The sequence below is a fragment of the Phlebotomus papatasi genome, chromosome 2, assembly GCF_024763615.1.
Source record: "Phlebotomus papatasi isolate M1 chromosome 2, Ppap_2.1, whole genome shotgun sequence".
Classification (NCBI taxonomy): domain Eukaryota; kingdom Metazoa; phylum Arthropoda; class Insecta; order Diptera; family Psychodidae; genus Phlebotomus; species Phlebotomus papatasi.
The window spans coordinates 84139768-84157864 of record NC_077223.1 but is presented as its reverse complement, the minus strand read 5'-3'; the positions used below and the strand labels follow the sequence as shown (position 1 = coordinate 84157864).

General features: G+C 37.4%; 3 protein-coding genes across 3 annotated transcripts in view; 1 reads left to right on the top strand and 2 right to left on the bottom strand.

The window, feature by feature from the left end:
- The first annotated feature begins 738 nt into the window (after positions 1-738).
- The window catches only part of LOC129804741 (E3 ubiquitin-protein ligase listerin), a 30174-nt gene continuing 12815 nt past the window's right edge, over positions 739-18097 (top strand). The window contains exons 1-2 of the mRNA XM_055852303.1: positions 739-918; positions 1007-4874. Coding sequence (XP_055708278.1) covers positions 871-918; positions 1007-4874 — 3916 coding nt within the window. The 5' untranslated portion in view covers positions 739-870. The remainder of the gene's footprint in view (positions 919-1006; positions 4875-18097) is intronic.
- LOC129804780 (chymotrypsin-1-like) lies at positions 9277-12530 on the bottom strand. The gene is made up of 2 exons (XM_055852379.1): positions 10017-12530; positions 9277-9842 (listed from the first exon to the last, which is right to left on the bottom strand). The coding sequence occupies exons 1-2, from the start codon at positions 10331-10333 to the stop codon at positions 9398-9400; spliced, it is 762 nt and encodes a 253-aa protein (XP_055708354.1). The 5' UTR covers positions 10334-12530; the 3' UTR covers positions 9277-9397.
- Positions 13641-14777, bottom strand: LOC129804779 (chymotrypsin-1-like). The gene is made up of 2 exons (XM_055852378.1): positions 14368-14777; positions 13641-14177 (listed from the first exon to the last, which is right to left on the bottom strand). Exons 1-2 carry the CDS (start codon positions 14682-14684, stop codon positions 13730-13732), a joined length of 765 nt encoding a protein of 254 aa, XP_055708353.1. The 5' UTR covers positions 14685-14777; the 3' UTR covers positions 13641-13729.

Here is an 18097-nt window from a genome sequence, read left to right as displayed (position 1 = left end):
ATTTAATTCGAAAATAATTTTATATGCACCAGAAAAACTTGCAAAAAGGAATATAAGGCAGAGCTCCTTCTCGGGAGTTCAAGCATGCTCGCAAAGCCTCTTTTCTCACAAATATTGAATTAAAATGATTTAATGTTGCTTTATTCGCACTGTCTTTGGATATTTGGAAGAGTTTGTGAACGTTTTAATGAGAAATATTACATTTTTGCTGCAAATTACAAGCCACGCAAACGAGCAAAAGAAGTTACAGCCAAAATGCTGATTATTGAAAATTTTGTACGGAAATTTGTCGTAAGTTCCTCAAAAATGGAAGTTACGACAAATTCTGATAAATTTTTCTTAATTAAGGGCACTTACGATAATTTTTGTTTAAAATAATTTTTATTGGGCTTATAAAAGTTTCTTTTTCTCAAGTGCTTTTAATAAACAAAATTACGCCGATTCTAAATATGAATATATCTCAAAATCGCAAAAATAAAGTTACGATAAATGCTGATTTAACTGACGATTTGGTGCTCGCTGGGCGGAGAAATTACAACACAAAATTAAGTTATAATAAATTTTACCATTATTTACTCTATTTTATTACCATAACCGAACTTGCTAAATCTCAACAAACTTTTTCGACCAAAAAAAGACTTTATTTCCGAGCACTCCCACTTCCAAAGACTTCCAAGCACTTCATTTGGAGCTGTACACCACTTCCGACCCTAATATCTCCCCCTTGGGAAATTCACCACTTTCATGGTGAAGTGATCTGCACGAAAACACAGTGACAGTGTCTCACCTGAAATTTTCTCTAATTTTCCGTGGTATTTTTAGAGTTTGGCCTTTTCTAAGCAAGTGTTTGACCGTGAAAATTTGCGCACAATGGGTGGGAAGACCAAACAAGCTCAAAGAACGAAGAATAATGTCAGGGTAAGGTGTTTCTTTTGGTTGCGAAATTATTCTCCCATAAAAAATAATGCAAGTGACGTATTTGACGGATTGATTTCTCTATTTCCAGCCATCCAGCAGTGGTCGGAGTGCCGAGCTGCTGGGATCTTCTGTGCCCACCTTCGTGGGTTTCACTGCAGTGGAGAATTGTGGCTTTGTACCAGTGGTGCCGGGTTTTGTGACCAGTGAGGCTATCAGTGATGAGATCGATGCCAACGTGGATGCCAATTATCAACTGATCTTGCGAAAGATGTCCAAGAAGGATCCCATCACGAAGCAAAAAGCCCTGCAGGAGTTTGCAGAACTCGTGGTGACGTCGGATGTGGATCTGCTGAAGACGATTTTGCCCTTCTGGCCACGGCTCTACATCAATCTGGCCACGGATGTTGAGCATAGGGTCCGGGAAGGGGCACAGCAGGCCCATGGAGCACTGACAGGTAAGGTGGGGAAGTTTATAGCACCATACTTGAAGCAGATGGCTCCAGTTTGGATAGCCGGACAGTTTGATTCCTATGCTCCGGCTGCCAGTTTGGCCACAGCCTCCTTCCAGCGGGCTTTTCCGCCGCACAAACTCAAGGAAGTCTTTGGGTTCTGTCAGGGTGAGATTCTCGAGTATGTCACGAAGATCCTTACCTTCTACACAGCCACAACTCTGAGCAATGCCAAATCCTACACTCCTGAAGAGTGTGAGGCAAAGTACCAGAGATCTGTGGCATGTTGCCTCCAGGGCTATGCCATGTACTTACAAACTGTCTCTGAGGAGAATCTGAGTGAGGTTGCAAACAAAAATACGACTTTGATTGAGAATCAGAAGTTCTGGAACTTTCACAAACACAAATCCCCAAATATCCGATCAGCATGGTATGAAGCCATTTCGGCGGCTGTCCAGAAGATTTCCGAGCTGCTGGAAAAGCATACAGCACAGTTGGTAAATTCTGTCTTTCAGAATTTGGATGAGAGTGATCCTATTGTCTTGCCACATCTCTGGACGGCAATTCTGCTGGTCCAGGTGAATATTCCTCTGTGGCATAAGCATGTCAATTGGGAGAAGATGCTGCAGCCAAAGTTGTGGAAGGTTCTGAAGAATGGGTCTTCCGTGACTTATCCCCAAATGCTTCCATTCATTTCCAAGATAAATGCTGAGATTTTGGGTGAGGAGGAGAAACTGCTCAAGTTCTACAGCAACTTCTTCGAGAGCGTGTCTGAGGGACTCAGAAGTCGCCAGGCATCGCTCAGTAAGTCAGAAATCACAGCTATTGGAAGTTGCTACTTTGAGTGTCTCCAGTACGTTATTATTCAGCTATTTAGAGATCCTCCCATCAAGGAGACCTTCCGGGAATTTGGGGAAAAGCTCCTGGATACCCATGTCCTTGGAACAATTTCCTGGTGCATGACAGAGGGCTTCAAGAGTGGGAAATGCATCTTCACAAAAACAGCCACTTTGCTTACAAGTTGGAGTCAAAATGCTGCATCAAATCCGGAATATCAGACTCTAGGGCAGAGATTCTGGGAGGGAATTTTCCCAGTGATGCAAAAGAGTGTGGAAATTCCCAAGGATTTGGACAGCAAGACAGAGAGTCATATTGATTTCTGCCATAACCTCAAATATTCAATAACTCATCGGATCCTGAAGAATAGCAAAGTGAAATTTGTCACTGAAGGTCAGGAATCTACTTCAGTTCCGGATAGTCCAACACCAGGGCCAGTTTATGATGACTACCTCATGGATTTGGTGCTTAAAATCTGCAGATTGTACCTCAAGAGTGCTCTTGAGTTGAGAAATCCAACTTTTATTCCCAAACTTCATCATCTCTTCAATGAATTTGGGAATCTTCAGCTCTACGAGAAACTGGCTGAAGATGGGGATCTCTCAAAGCTCCTGGGAAGTTTTGAGAGTATGCTAGCAGATGGGAAGTTGCGCCAAGAATCTGTCGTGGATATGATCCTCAAAATTTATGGCTTCTTTCGGGAGGAAGAGAAAAAGGAGATTCTCAGGCGTCTGGTGGAAAATCGCAATAGGAATGTATGCAATTGGATTATTACGAGAATTCTCAGTCATCCACTTTGCACAGAACCCGGAATTACGGAGATCCTGTCCCAGGACAGAGTCCAGAAGCATCTGATTGAGCAGGCTGTCACAGCTGCTCAGAGTACTTCACGGGAGAGTTTCAATCTTCTCCACAAATGCTTCTTCCAGACGGAATCCGGAGAGATTCTCATTGACAATGACACCTGTGGGCAGATTGTCGAGAAGATTTCCACAGCTCTGGTCACAACGGAGGAAAAGGAAGTTATTGATACCTGTGGAAGTTTTCTGGCTCAAGTGATGCCGGTGATTTGTGCCGATGAGAGTAAATCCTCGATCAAAAATCAAATGTTCCTCAATCTCTTCCGCTTCAGTGTCCAGCAGAGTGCCATTTCCAGTCAGGATGATGAGAGTATCTGGGAGATCATGACATCATGGCAGGATTCCCTATCAAGTGGAGATCTAAAACTAACTGAGAATTTACTAGAAGCATGCTCGGAAATAGTTCAGGAAAAACTTCCAGAAATCCCATCAGATTGCATTGGGAATCTTGCAGAATTTGCCGCTAAGTTGATTCTCTGTTCAGCTGAGAGTCTGACGGCAGAGGAAGAGAAGGCAGACTTTGTGGACAGAGCAATACACTGCCTCCTGAATGCTAAAATGGGAGAATATAGAAAGAATCAGGCTTTTGCCAAGCATCTCGCACTCTATCTAGAGGCCCTCAATCGCAAAGTAACTTCTCCGGAAATAGGTTCAGGAGAGGAATTCCACAATATCCCGCATGATTCAACCCTAAATGACTATCTGCGAGTGTCTCTGTTCAAGATCACTGTGATCTTTAAGCTCTGCTGCAACATAAAGCGTCAGAAGGAGGCTTCGGGAGAGGATGAGGAAGAGGCCGATGAGGAAGAATATACAGAAGATTATTGTGATCTCGAGGCGAATCTTCTCAAAAATACGTCCGATGAGATTAATCATCAAATTCTCGATGGTGTATTTGCGCTATCTTGCGGAGAGAGTCTCCTGTTCAATGCTAAAGATCTCAATGGGGAGATTGAGGAGAAAATCTATCAATTGGCAGCAACTGTTGTGCTCTTCTTCAGGAATGTCCGTGATGGACTGAAAACGGCAATCAGGGATAGCCTATTCCAGCTGGCAAATCAAGAAGGTGGCGTCTGGGCAAATGCCCTGACTGTCCTTGGAAACTGTGAGCAGTATCAGGGAGAAAATGGTCCTGTCCTCCTCTATGAAGACACAGCAACAGCCAGTTCAGATTCCGAACCACTGATTACGTACATAAACATCCTGCAAGCCCTAACGCCCACAATTCCACAAAAATGTCTGCCAGTGGTGCCAAATCTCTTTGAGAATTTGACTAATCTCCTCATTTCGACCACAGCCAATCGCTGTCTCATTGACAACAATTTCAGTGGAACACTCAATGATATGGAAGATCGCAAAATTATGGGAAATTGCCTGAAGATTCTCTCAGATGCAGCCACAAGAATCAAATCCAAGGACCTCCAATCACTCTACAATATCGATGTCCGACAAACTGATAGCTCAACTGTGATCTTTATCTCAGAACTGGCCAATTTTCTGGCTCAGCTCATTGGGAATTTTTCCAGTGAATTTGAAGATGTTCAGTGGGATTTTGTTCGGATTGCACTGAGTTCTTGGGTTTTGAGTGTGTCAAAGAGTGTACTGGGCTATGGGGAGTCCAAAGTGGCAGTGTTTATTGCATCTATTTATAAGTTATTCCTGGCCATGGAGAAGTTTGTGGTGACGGAGAAGAAGAAGAGTTCAACGGGTTACCTCACGAAGATTGTGGAGGAGTGGGAAGAAGTTTTCGCCAAAGATGTTCACCTCGTTCTTCTGCGGGCTTTTATGGTCATCGTGCAGGACACAAAAGGTAAGCGTACCAGTTGCAAATATTAGTCAATAGAAATCCCTTCAAATCGGTCTACAAATACGGTTTCTAGAATAAGAATAAAATTGCAATTTTTTAAACGCTCTGAAAAGAAGAAAAAGACTTTTTACAAAGAGGTCTTTAGACCAAAATCCCTAAAAGGCCAAAATCCAGAACACTTTAGTTTGAAAGAGCTAAATTCGCGAAAGTCTAAATCACGAATTGGTCGAAATTCCGGAAAGCCAAAATTCAGAGAGGATCAAAATTCCGATGAGTTAAAATACCTGAAAAAATCCTGAAAAACTAAAATCCCATGAGGCTGAAATCCCAAAAAGCCGAAATCCAGAAGGGATTAAAATCCCGAATAGTTTATATCCCGAACGCCAAAATCTTTAAGGGTCTATAATCCCTATGAGTTAAAATCCTGAAATCCCAAAAGCCAAAATCCGGAAAGGATCAAACTTCGGAAAGAACTACAATATTGATGAGCCAAAATCCTGAAGACCGAAATCCCGAATGGGTCGATATTTAAAAAAAAGCCGAAATCCAGAAAGGTTGAAAATCTCGAATATAGTCAAGATTCCGAATGCCGAAATCCTTAAAGCACCATAATCCCGATGAGTCAAAATTCTGAAAGGCTGAAATCCCAAAAGCCAAAAGCCAGAATAGATCAAAATCTTAAATAGTAAATATCCCGAACGCCGAAATCCCGAAAGGACCAAAATCCCGAAAAGTCAAAATCTGTAAAGGACCGAAGTTAATGAGATAATTATCTATTCAGGATTTAAATCCTTTCCGGACTTAGACTTTTCAGGATATTGACTCATTTGAGATTTCGGATTTTCGGGATTTTGGCTGATCAAGTTTGGTCCTTTCCAGATTTTGACAGATCTGGAGACCTGGAAAGGACCAAAGTTGATGAACGAATATCTCGAAAAGCTTAAATCCCGATTGAGTCGATATCCCGAAACGTCGAAGTCCGGAAAGGATGAAACCGACTTCAACTTTTCAGGATATCGACCCATTCGGGATTTTGGCTTTTCAGGATTTCGGCTCATGAACTTTGGTCCATTCCAGATTTTGACTTTTCGAGATTTTGGCTATTCGATCCTTTCGGGAGTTTAGCGTTCGGGATATTGACTATTTAGGATTTTGATCCTTTCTGGATTTTAGGATTTCAGCCTTTCATATTTTTGAATCTCAAGGTTATGGCCCTATGGGGATTTTGGTGTTCGGTTTATTATAATATCCAGATCAAAATCATGAAGAGTCAACATCCCAAACGTCCCAAAAGTTAAAATCCCAGAAAGACCAAAATCCCGATGAGCCCAAATCCTGAAAGACCGAAATTCCGAATAGTTCGATATCCTGAAAGAGCCGAAATCCGGGAAAGATGAAAGTCCGGAAAAGCTAATATTCCGAACGCCAAAATCCTTAAAGGATCATAATTCCGGTGAGTCAAAACTCCGAAAGGCTGAAAACCCAAAAACCAAAATTCGGAAAAGATCGAAATCCCGAATAGTCAGTATCCAGAAATCCAAAAGAAACCAAAATCTCGAAAGTCCGAAATCTCATATGGGTCAATATACGGATAAGTCAAAATCCCGAATGGTACATAAATAAAACGGATATCATAAATTGTAAATCAGAAAATCAAGTGAAATACATTCCTGACCCTGACAAGGTGAAAATTAAGAAGTTATCAACTATCTTGACATTTTAGGTTTTGTTAGGATTTATAGGGGATTTAGATCCTTTTGAGATTCTGACTTTAACCGGTTACAAGTAACAATAGCAGTAAAGATAACAAGATTAAATTTATCAGTGATAACAACTGCAATAATGAACTTCACGGTGAAGCCACAATTCCTTGATTAATAGTTGAGATTTTGAAGTCTTGAAATATTGGTCATCTATCCCACCAGAGGAGCATTTTTTAAAGCAAGAGCTAGAAACCAAACGGTTATAGATATAATGATGAGGTATCTTTGATGTATCGCTCATCATTGTAGCTATGAATTATTCTTTTACGTGATTTCTCAATGTCAAAAGGTAAAAATCGTATTTATCAACCTATCAGAGCAATTATGGATTAGCTTAAAGTTTCTTGGAATTTCTCTTAAGATAAGATTGCTAGGTTTTCCGTACGATTGGCGTTGTGAGCTAGGCTCAGGCGCCATTTGTGTTTCTCATTTTCCATGACTTTCTTCTGCATATTTCTGTTTCATAATTTTCGTAGATTTCGCCCCTATGCCAATGCTTGGTTCTGGGCGTTCTGGGTCAAGAAAATTACGCATTGCTCCTAGTTTTACCAGCCTGTTAGATATTGTGTTACGTAGTAAACGATTAGGAACCCGGATAAAGAGGAACATATTGTTTACAAGAGTTTAGCAAGATATGCTCTTGCTTCTTGAACCAATTCGAAGTCCCAATGCCCTCTTCAGTCGCTGACAATGTATCTGATATAATTATCTGATATAATTCTGATCTGAGACATTTTAGTGTTCTCTTCCATCTAAAATGCTCTAGCTCCTACTTTGTGACCCTTTAGGAGTCCATTCGTGAACATTTTTACGCATCTTGGGACTTCTTCAATGCAATTACAAAGCTCTTCGCTTCCAGTCAGGATAACTGATTTTTCGATCTTCCTAAATAGAAAACATCTTTTTAAAGCCACGAAGTATATGATAACATAAGCAAGTCTGAACTAGTTTTAATCGGTTATGAAGCTAAAATTCAATTCAATTGCTTCTACGTAAAGGAACTTAATGGAAATCCCTAACTTGTGATCATGATTCAGGTTTTATAACATCTTCATCGAAATATTTATTTTGCAATCCATTTTAAAGATATGAGTTCGAGTATTCCTCAACTCGAACTCAAAACTCACTTTTACTTATCAAAGATAAGTAAAAGTAAGTTTTGTTATATAAAAAATATACGGTTTAAATTTGTGTGATTTTCAACTTTCAATCATTAAGCTTCAAATAGACTCAGGATGATTTTCGACAGTTAATATTTAGCTTGTTAAATTAGGCAGTAAAAGATTAGCCTAAACTATCATACCCTGAGAGTTTGGGGTCAGGGATTAGAGGTTCTTTGTATAAATTTCCTTAACCCGATCCTTTACCACTAAATTTTCTAGGCAAAGTAATCTCGAGGGTCAGACTTAGGGCCCTAATAGACTCGGGCTGATCTTCGACAATATTTAGCATATAAAATTTAATAATAAAGGTTTATCCCAAACTGTCCTGCGGGCTTAGGATCATCGATTACAGGTCTTTTGCATGAGTTTCCTTTACTCAATCCTTTAGTGCCAAATTTTACAGGATAAATATTCTCGAGGATCAGCCTGAATCCATTTGAGTCCTTAGTCTATTTGGGCCTGGCCCTGGACACACTCACGATTTAAGCCGAGAGGTGGCTTAATGTAACTATAATCAAAATGGATTAGATTTCCATCAGTTTCTTGACTAAATCGCTTCTCGGTTTAAGCCGAGAAACGTCTTAGTTAATGATAAACAAATGAGAATTTAGTCAAGGTTTATTTTGATTATAATTACGTTAAGTAAGCCGTCTGTTGGCTTAAGTCGTAAGTGTGTTTAGGGTAACAGACTTCCTGTTTAAGTCATACATATGAAATGTTTACTAAATAAAAAAAGTAGTACGAAAAGGTTTCAAAAAGTACTGAAGAAATAGATTAAGCAAGAAAATTGGTAAAGGGCATAGAAAGGAATAAAATAAAAAAGTAAGAAATGAAAATTAAATAATTATCTGCAACAAATATTTTTCTTGTTTTGTTTTCACGGAGTTTTTATAAGCCAAGAATAATATATGGAATTCAGAATATATTCTGGGAATACAGATTCTAGTAAAACTAGATTCAAACTAGTAAAACTAGGTTCAAAACAGAATGTCTTAAATAAATAAAAGTTTTTTTTTAATTGGGAGCAAGGAAAATTCCGATTTGAGAAACAAGGAATTTGTTTTAGAAAAATTTTCCGGCAAACACTTTAATTAAGTACTTATTAATAAGTACTTAATTAAGTACTTATCTTAATGGAATGCCTTAAGTTGTAGAACTACTGAATACTTACAAAATTTATGAAAATGATACAATCCCTTAAACACCTTGTGTCATGTTAGTCGGGTTATTTAAGAAGGTTTTCTGGAATCTACAAGGAATATTTTGAAAGAAATAATAAAGCGAATTAAACTTAACTTTTGTCAAGTTCTTTGTTATTTGATAATCGATACCCATTGACTTCTATAGGCTCTGTTAAATTTTTAGAAAGAAATGTTTTTTTACAGATATTTTTTTTTTCAGTGTAAAAACCTTATTAATTGATACGCAAAACTTTTTAATTTCCTCTGAAAATGCGATATAGAAAAAGATAAATATTTATAGCTAAAAAAGTATATATTTTTTTTATTCATTTTCAAATGCTCATAAATCACAATTTTTTCACTTAAAACTATCCAAATACCGAGTATAAGAGGAAGCCAAAAGTCTTTAGAATTACTTTTTAGTTGGAATTCATGGTTGTACGAATCCAGTCGTGGTAGTAGGACACCCTGCAATGCGCATCGGGCAGTCCTGTTGCGCAAGGGACTCCCCAATTGGTTAGGGCAACTACGCGATTTTGGTAGACCAAGGGACTTCCACTGTCACCATTGCAGGCTCCCTGACCTTTGCCCTGGAAGGTGCACAAGTGGCCAATGTCTACAGAGTTATTGGGTCCGTAGTATTTTTGGCACTCCTCATGGTTGACGTAGGTGAGATTGATGGTTTGCAGGAGATTGGGAATTGGACCACCGGCAGAAAGGCGACCCCATCCAGTCAGTCTCACGACAGCTCCATCGGGAACGACTCTGTAGTCATATTCGACGGTCTTGACTTTGTCATTGAGTTGAACGTTGGTCTTGAGCTTGATTAAACCCACATCGTTGGCAAAGCTTGGTCGGTTGTATCTAAAAGGAAGTATTGATATAAAGTTTGTAGGATAGAGAAGGTTCGTCAAGCAATCGTCAGAGGCGTTGAGATCGCTTGCGAAACTATTTAAACTTAACGAACATTTGTTGGTAAATGTTTAAAATAGTTTCAGACAATGCGATCTGGTTTGCTTCCTTTTCTTTAAATCTTACCGGCTATGAATGATGAACTTCTCACATTCGTATCGCACTCCTCCGCTGTTGAGGTCATTAGTTCCAGCCAGAATGGTCACGGAATCAGGATTGGCTCCTTGGATGCAGTGAGCAGCAGTAAGGACCCATCTCTTGTCAATTAGAGCTCCTCCACAGTTGTGTCCGAAGCGACCTTGAATAGATACTTGGTAGGGTGCTGATCCTTCGGCTGCTACTTCTCCACCCACAATTCTGGTATCCTTCTCTGTTTTGTTGAGAACTGAAGCTGTAACAAAGGCAATGACTGCCAAGGCACAGATTGATTTTAGAAGAAACATTTTTTAAATTGAAGTATTGTTTTCGTTTTTAGGAAAGTTGTCTTGTTCACACGATTGCTTGTGAAGAACTGATGGTTTATCAATACCTCTCTTGCTTATTTATACTATCCAGAATTTCATTGAGTGTGACCAGTGATATCGCAAATGAATTTAATCATTTGTTTGCATTTAAAATACTCGAATCATTTTCAACACGTCACTTTGGGGTTTGTATGCTACTAGCACAGAGGATGCAAATAAAATCGACCCCCTTGAGATACCTTTCTTTTCCACAATCCAGAATTCCGGAAGACAAAAAGCTTGGGAGCAAGAAACTCGACCAGTAAAGTACGCAGTTAGAAATTGCCTGTTTTCTCTTCCAAACTGCAAGAAGTGACGTCAATCGGATGCACTTAAAGATGTACAAAACAGGCAAAATTCTTTCATTCCTTATCAGTTTACATTTCACAACATGAAGAATGATTTTTGAAGTTGATTAAGACATATCAATGGAATAGATTAAAGTAAGTTAAGTGGGTGCATTAAAGTTTTTCCCCTTAATTGCAACAGCGTAAAGAGGAAATCGAATTATGCTCAGTGTATTAAGAATTGTTTATTCTTTGGGATTATCTTGGAGGGTTTTGAGTGATTATACGTTTAAATTTCTATAATAGAATAATGAATATTTTATTGACTTTGGTAATGGTACTTGAGGATTTTAAAGTGAGAAACTTTCACGTCATTTCCCGTTTGCAGAACTGAATTGAGGTCAGTAGATTTTTAAAGAAAAGCTCTTTGTCCAATCTAATTTAGCGATTATAGAATGTATACGCATTAACAAACTTATCGCTAATTCATTTAAAATGAATTGTTTGTAGATATTTTTTAAGATTTAAAAGGAATACGAAGTTACTGGAAAAATTCACATGAAATTCGGAATGGGGAGGGTCGTTGAAAACTCATAAAAGATGTTTGTGGTCGTTTAGCCTGTAAGTCTTCTATGACTGGAAAAATCCAATATATATTGGGAAAAAAATTACTCTATCACGCAAATCTTAGCTATTTCAATTTGCATTATGAGAAGAAACGACTTAATTAGAGAGAAACTGATGGGAATTTAGCCAAAGTATTATTTTGATTATAATTACGTTAAGCCGTCTCTCGGCTTAAGTCGTAAGTGTGTCTAGGGCAGGCTTCCTGTTTAAGTCAAACTACTAGATTATGGGTGAGCAAGGAACTGTTTGAGACACAATAAACGTCAAAATAAGTTTGTCCAGGTAGCGTTTTGACCATTGACGTTCAATTTTCATTTGATGTTTGTTCGGTTTCAAACGGGTCTTGCTCACATCTGCTCTAGATAATGTTTTCTAAACAAGAAAGTAGTACGAAAAGGCTTCAAAAACCATTGCAGAATTAGTTTAAGCAAGAAAATTGATAACTCAAAGAGCATAGAAATTTTGTTTTCACGGATTTTTTTTGGGCCAAGAATAATACAGTGGGACCTCGATAGAGTCAACCCCCGATAAAGTCAATCTCCAATAGAGGCAACAGCTATTTTTTTTACTCTACGGACTCCGATAGAGTCAACTTGGACCCAAATTGACTCCGATAGAGTCAACTTTTCCATTATTACTGAACTAAAAATATTGTATGATTTTTTCGAAATTAAAATCAGTGTTTTGGTGTATCAATGTAACGTTTTTAACACAAGAAAAACAATATTATGATAAAATTCGTATATTAACCGTGTAATCAAATTCCGACAAAATAATTTTTTTCGTGATTTTAAGCGTTTATCTTTTCTCTCTTATCTTGAGATTTTTTGATTAAGTCCTATGATCCCGTATGACGTGTTTTTCTGTAATCACAAAAAAAAAAAACTATTTTGGTGGTGAAACGGGAGGGGTAGAGAGGAAATGAGGGTCATAATAAAAATCCCCAAGTTGACTTATTAGGGGGACATCTAAAGACTCCAAGTAGATATCTATAACCTTTTAGCGCCTATTTTTCAGAACAATAAAAAAATGAGAAAAATTGGTTTTATTGCTCTTTTTGTGAAGTTTAGAGCCATAGTTATGTCATAACGAAAGGAACAACAATCAATATCTTCTTTCATACAATAAAAGTTTAAAATAAATTCTAATTAATAACGTTAATTGCATCAAAATTTTCAACAATTAAATATCTACCGGAACTGTTCTAAAAAAAAAATTAAAAAAGAAATCTTTAAGACACCATTTCCTTATCTCTACATCGTGGATGGACTTCAATATTATCATATGGATAGTAATTTTCACTTAAGATATTTACTAATAATAAAAACATTCTGTAAAATCATTCCTTAATCTTTAACTTTTGCCCAAGCATATGACCTTTTTAGACCAGAGGGTGTTGAATTCATAGGTTTAGTAAATGAAATATTCTACTATCGCGTTAAATTTATCAATTATCTAGTACAAACATAAAATAATACCCCCTAATATCAAAATTTCAAATCCAATGGAGTCTGGAAATAATTAGTTGACTCTATCGAGGTCCCACTGTATATGAAATTCAGAACGAATTGTGGGAATACGGATTCTAGTAAAACTCAATCATCAAATTTATAATTGAGGCGTTCGGAGCAAAAAAACTTTAAGTAGTATGCATTTCCCTATTAAAATAGCGTTTTTTTTTTGCTCTGAACTCCTCAATTATTTGTTCAAAACAAAATTTCTTAAATAAATAAATTTCTTTTTCAATTGGGAGCTAAAAGAAAATTTCGATTTGAGAAATAAACTGTTAGCAAAATTTCCTGGCTAACACATTAATTAAGTACATATTAAGTGCTTAATTAAGTACTTAACCTAATACAATGCCTTAAGTTGTAGAAGTAGAACTACTCTACTTCCAAAATTTATGAAAATGATACAATCCCTTTAACACCTTGCCTAACGTTAGCCGGGTTTTTGAAGCTATAAGGTTTTCTAGAATCTACATGGAATATTCTGAAAGAAATAATAAACGACTTAAACAAACCAATTAAACTCAGCTTTTGTCAAGTTATTTGTTATTTGGTAATCGATACCTATTGACTTCAATAGGCTATGCAAATAATTATTTTTATTACTCACCTTGAGTAGAGAGCGCCGAAGTCCACAATTTTCATTTCTTTTTCTGTGATATTTTTCTTGAAAAATATTTTTCTTTTTTTTTTATTAAATTTTTAAAAAGTAATGTGTATTTTTACAGATATTTTGATATTTTTTTCAATGTAAAAGCCTTATTAATTGTTACGCAAAACTTTTTAATTTCCTCTAAAAAAAAACGATATAGAAAAAGATAAATATTTAAAGTTAAGAAATTTTTTTTTATTCATTTTCAAATGGTCTCCAAATACCGAGATAAGTGGAAGCCAAAAGTTTTTACAATTACTTTTTAGTTGGAATTTATGGTTGTACGAATCCAGTCGTGGTAGTAGGACACCCTGCAATGGGCATCAGGCATTCCTACAGCGCAAGGGATTCCCCAATTGGTTAGGGCAACTACGCGATTTTTGTAGACCAAGGGACTTCCACTGTCACCGTTGCAGGCTCCCTGACCTTTGCCCTGGAAGGTGCACAAGTGGCCAATGTCTACTACAGATCTGTTGGGTCCGTAGTATTTTTGGCACTCTTCATGGTTGACGTAGGTGAGATTGATAGTTTGCAGGAGATTGGGAATTGGACCTCCGGCAGAAAGGCGACCCCATCCAGTCAGTCTCACGACAGCTCCATCGGGAACGGCTCTGTAGTCATATTCGATGGTATTGATTTTATCATCGAGTTGAACGTTGGTCTTGAGCTTGATTAAACCAACATCGTTGGCAAATTCTGGTCGGTTGTATCTAAAAGGAAGTATTGATATAAAGTTTGCAGAATAGAGAAAGTTCGGCAAGCGATCGCCTATTTAAACTTAAGGAACATTTGTTGATAAACGTTTAGAATAGTTTGAGACATTGCGATGCGAACGCCGCCAACGCTAGTTTGGCGAAGTTACCATGTTCTCTGGATTAGCTCCTTTTCATTAAATCTTACCGGCTGTGAATGATGAACTTCTCACATCTGTATCGCACTCCTCCGCTATTGAGGTCATTAGTTCCAACCAGAATGGTCACGGAATCAGGATTAAATCCGTGAAGGCAGTGAGCAGCAGTAAGGACCCATCTCTTGTCAATTAGAGCTCCTCCACAGATGTGGTCCTTGCTTAGTTGAATAGATACTTGGTAGGGTGCTGATCCTTCGGCTGCCACTTCTCCACCCACAATTCTGCTATCCTTCTTTGGTTTATTAAGAACTGAAGCTGCAACAAAGGCAATGACTGTCAAGGCACAGATTGATTTTAGAAGAAACATTTTTTAAATTGAAGTATTATTTTCTTTTTTGGGAAGGTTGTCTTGTTCACACGATTGCTTGTGAAGAACTGATGGTTTGTCAATACCTTCCTTGCTTATTTATACTATCCAGAATTTCATTGAGTATGATCAGTGATACTGACAATGTTATTATTATTGTTATTTATTTTATGTAGAGGCATTAATACATTATGCATATAAAAAAATCAGGTACATAAAAAGGCTTACAATTCATGACAGTTTCATTGCCTCTTTCAATTCCCGATTCTGACAGAAAAACAAGGATTGCAATTCTCATATCTCAAAAAAATCAACAGATCTTCCTAGTCTTCTAATAATCCATGATATGAGACATCCCGGAAATGCGGGTTCTGCGCTCCATTACTTTGAATCGCCACCATATGTCCTGTCTCCTGTCATAGTTCTCTGCAGTCTCCAAAAAAAGATACAGCTGAAGTCATCAATTTGGAGCCTTTTTTATCATTGAGCCTCAGTATTCCATTTCAAAAAACAAGTTCTATAGCATAATTGCATAATAAATTCATAATTGCAACAGCGCAAAGATGAAATCGAATTATGCTCAGAAATACGAAGTTATGAATAAAATTAACATGAAATTCAGAACGGGGAGGGTCGTTGAAAACTCATAAAAGATATTAGTGGTCGTTGAGCCTAAAAGTCTTCTGTGAATAATTTCAGAACTATCCAATCTATCCAATATTATATTTCGAATGATTTCCATCACGCAAATCTTAACTATTTCAATTCGCATTATGAGAATATTTTTGATATTTCTGTTGCACACGAAATTTTTACGATCTCGAAGAAATTTATAATAAAATTTCAATTTATAAAAGCTCTTAAAGCGTGCCGTACTTTGGGTAATCTCCTCTAAGAAATTCGTGGCAAAATGACGATTGTTGAGTATATTATCAATGATGCTATTCTAAGAATTCTTCATTGTGTTTTATAACGTCACACAAATTTGCATTATTGAAATAGTAAAACAATTATTTAGTAATGAATGCGCGACTTTTGCACGAGGGATGTTATAGAATGAATGTTAAGGTTTTCCATTTGGAACAAGCGTGGTGGAGAAAGTCGCGCTTAGTTGTTAGCTAGCTTTGCGGTCTTCAAGACGTTGTTTCTTTCCTAATCTAACTTACACAGAAAAAGAAGATTTCATAAAATTATTCGTAAATATTTGCGTGAATTCCTATTGGAGACTTACGAAATGCTCGTAAATTGTGTAACTTTTACGATCTTGTTTGTGGGTTTTACAATTTACGAACATTTAGTAAGTCCCCAGTAGGAATTTACAAACATTTACGAACATTCATTCATTCATTTTCAACCGCTTATCCCTATTGGGGTCGCGGGCCCATGACATCCAAATTAGCAGCCCACGCTTGTCGATCCTCCGCCACTTCAGGAAGACGTTCGGGTTCGATCCCGAAGCGCTCCCACGCAAGATTCTGAATTTAATTCAGCCACCTTGTCCTAGGTCTGTCTCGAGGTCGACGCCTTCTCACAATGGCTTGCATGGCTTGCATAGCTTTTCTGGGAAATCTTACATTTACGAACATTTTTACGAAATATTGTTTTCTGTGATGGTTATGATATTAGTTATGAAAGACTCAGATCACGGATAGAAGTTACGGGTATGCGCTTCCTCCCAGCAGTTGATGTAGATAGTTTCAGTTGCAAATATCACGTTCGGAACTTTGTTGCTGTTAACTAGGAGATACTTTTCATGTTAAGAGATCGCAGCTCCATTGATATTGTCATGCTCATAATTTAAAAAAGATTTCCCAGAAAAGTCTTCTAATAAAGTTAAAGATATTGCCTAGGAATCTACTCCGTATGTCTTTCTAAACTGGCTGAGAATAAGGAGGCCTGCAAGATTTATTCATTTGAAATGAAATACCCAATCGTCTCAGACTATTAGGGGAGACCGGGGTACAATTAGCCAGGGGCAGAAGTAGACAGTGGATTTTTCTCGGTTCCCTTAAAATGTACCTTGAGCAAAGTATTTTTTAATGAAAGTAAGAACACATCCCCATATTCCCAGAAATATTTATAAGTCTGATCCTGTTATCCTACAATTTAGAAGCATTTTTATAAAATGGGTATAAAACTGCAGTTTTGATGTTTCAGTTTTTGGACCAGCATTTGGTTTTCTGAGTTTGTAGTCAAGATTTCATAGTTTTACCTCGTTTCTGGTTTCATAAACCTAATTAAAAAATATTTTTCACTTGGATAATAATTATCCAATTTTTTATATAAGATGAAAAACACTAAAACAGCCCTCGGGGCAGTTGTAGCCACTCTTCCGTGGCCGGATAAAACTATCAATGATTTTTCACTAATACATGGATAATTGTTAGATGAAAGAGTACTATTGATATTCCAAGCAATATTGCCATTCGGATGAAAAATTTGTGAAATAGATTTTTTCAGGATATTTTCATCAATTTAGCCGCAATTACAAAAATGTCATAAAAAAGTCGGCTAAAGTCTTTTTCATTAGGTTTAAGTTACATATTTAGTATCAGTGGACTTCAGTGGATCAAGTGAAATAACACTTGGTATTTTCAGTTTTAAAATTTCGTCTGGAAAACTGGTGGCAAATAGCACCCCGAAAGTGGCTAAATCTACCCAGGCCGGGGTAGGTGTAGCTAATGTGTCATACTTTTTTCATTATCCTCTCTAGAAGAACTCAACGATTTTAGAGCTTTGGCTACACTGTTTCATATAGCCAATATCTTAATGCTACTTATGAAACATAAAAACATTAGAAAAACTTTATCATTTTTTCACAAATCATGCGCGAAAAAAAAGCTTCATTTGCTGGCTAATTCTACCCCTGTCTCCCCTAAAGTGGTTAAAATATTTCAAATAGTTTTTTTGCCTATTATTTGTGAATTAGTTTCACAAATAGGTATTATAGAGGAGCTCATATAAATTACCTTGATTTGAACCTTAAGCCCCCGACGAAGTGTTTTTTTGTTTATATGGAGCTGTGGGGAGCTCGGGTTCGAAACTCGGCAGCTGCAGATTTTTCAGCAGCCGTATCGAATTAGTCCAGTAAAATGGATGAAAAAGTAATGCCTAATCCATTGACAATTAACCGCCTAAACAAGAGAGGCTGGTACAGAAACGAGTTCGGCATAAAGAGATCTGTCGATACAAATACACATTCACTGCAACTGATCCAACCAAGGCTGGTCTGCCGCAATATACACTCGACTCTTCGTTATCCGGCTGACTGGGGGACAAAATGACATTTAGGTTTTTTGAATGATTAACGGTTTTTCTATTTTGTGCTGTGGGAATTTATTTTCTGTCTGACAAAGAACAAGAGAATTTTCTTCATGGTATGCTTATGTTTCATTTTTTATCACAATTATGTA

Bases quoted from the DNA above. Each gene is read 5' to 3' on its own strand.
- LOC129804780 (XM_055852379.1), bottom strand. From the start codon at position 10,333: ATGTTTCTTCTAAAATCAATCTGTGCCTTGGCAGTCATTGCCTTTGTT. The intron at 9,843-10,016 runs GTAAGATTTAAA...ACTTCCTTTTAG, and splicing joins AAGTTCATCATTCATAGCCG to ATACAACCGACCAAGCTTTG.
- LOC129804779 (XM_055852378.1), bottom strand. From the start codon at position 14,684: ATGTTTCTTCTAAAATCAATCTGTGCCTTGACAGTCATTGCCTTTGTT. The intron at 14,178-14,367 runs GTAAGATTTAAT...ACTTCCTTTTAG, and splicing joins AAGTTCATCATTCACAGCCG to ATACAACCGACCAGAATTTG.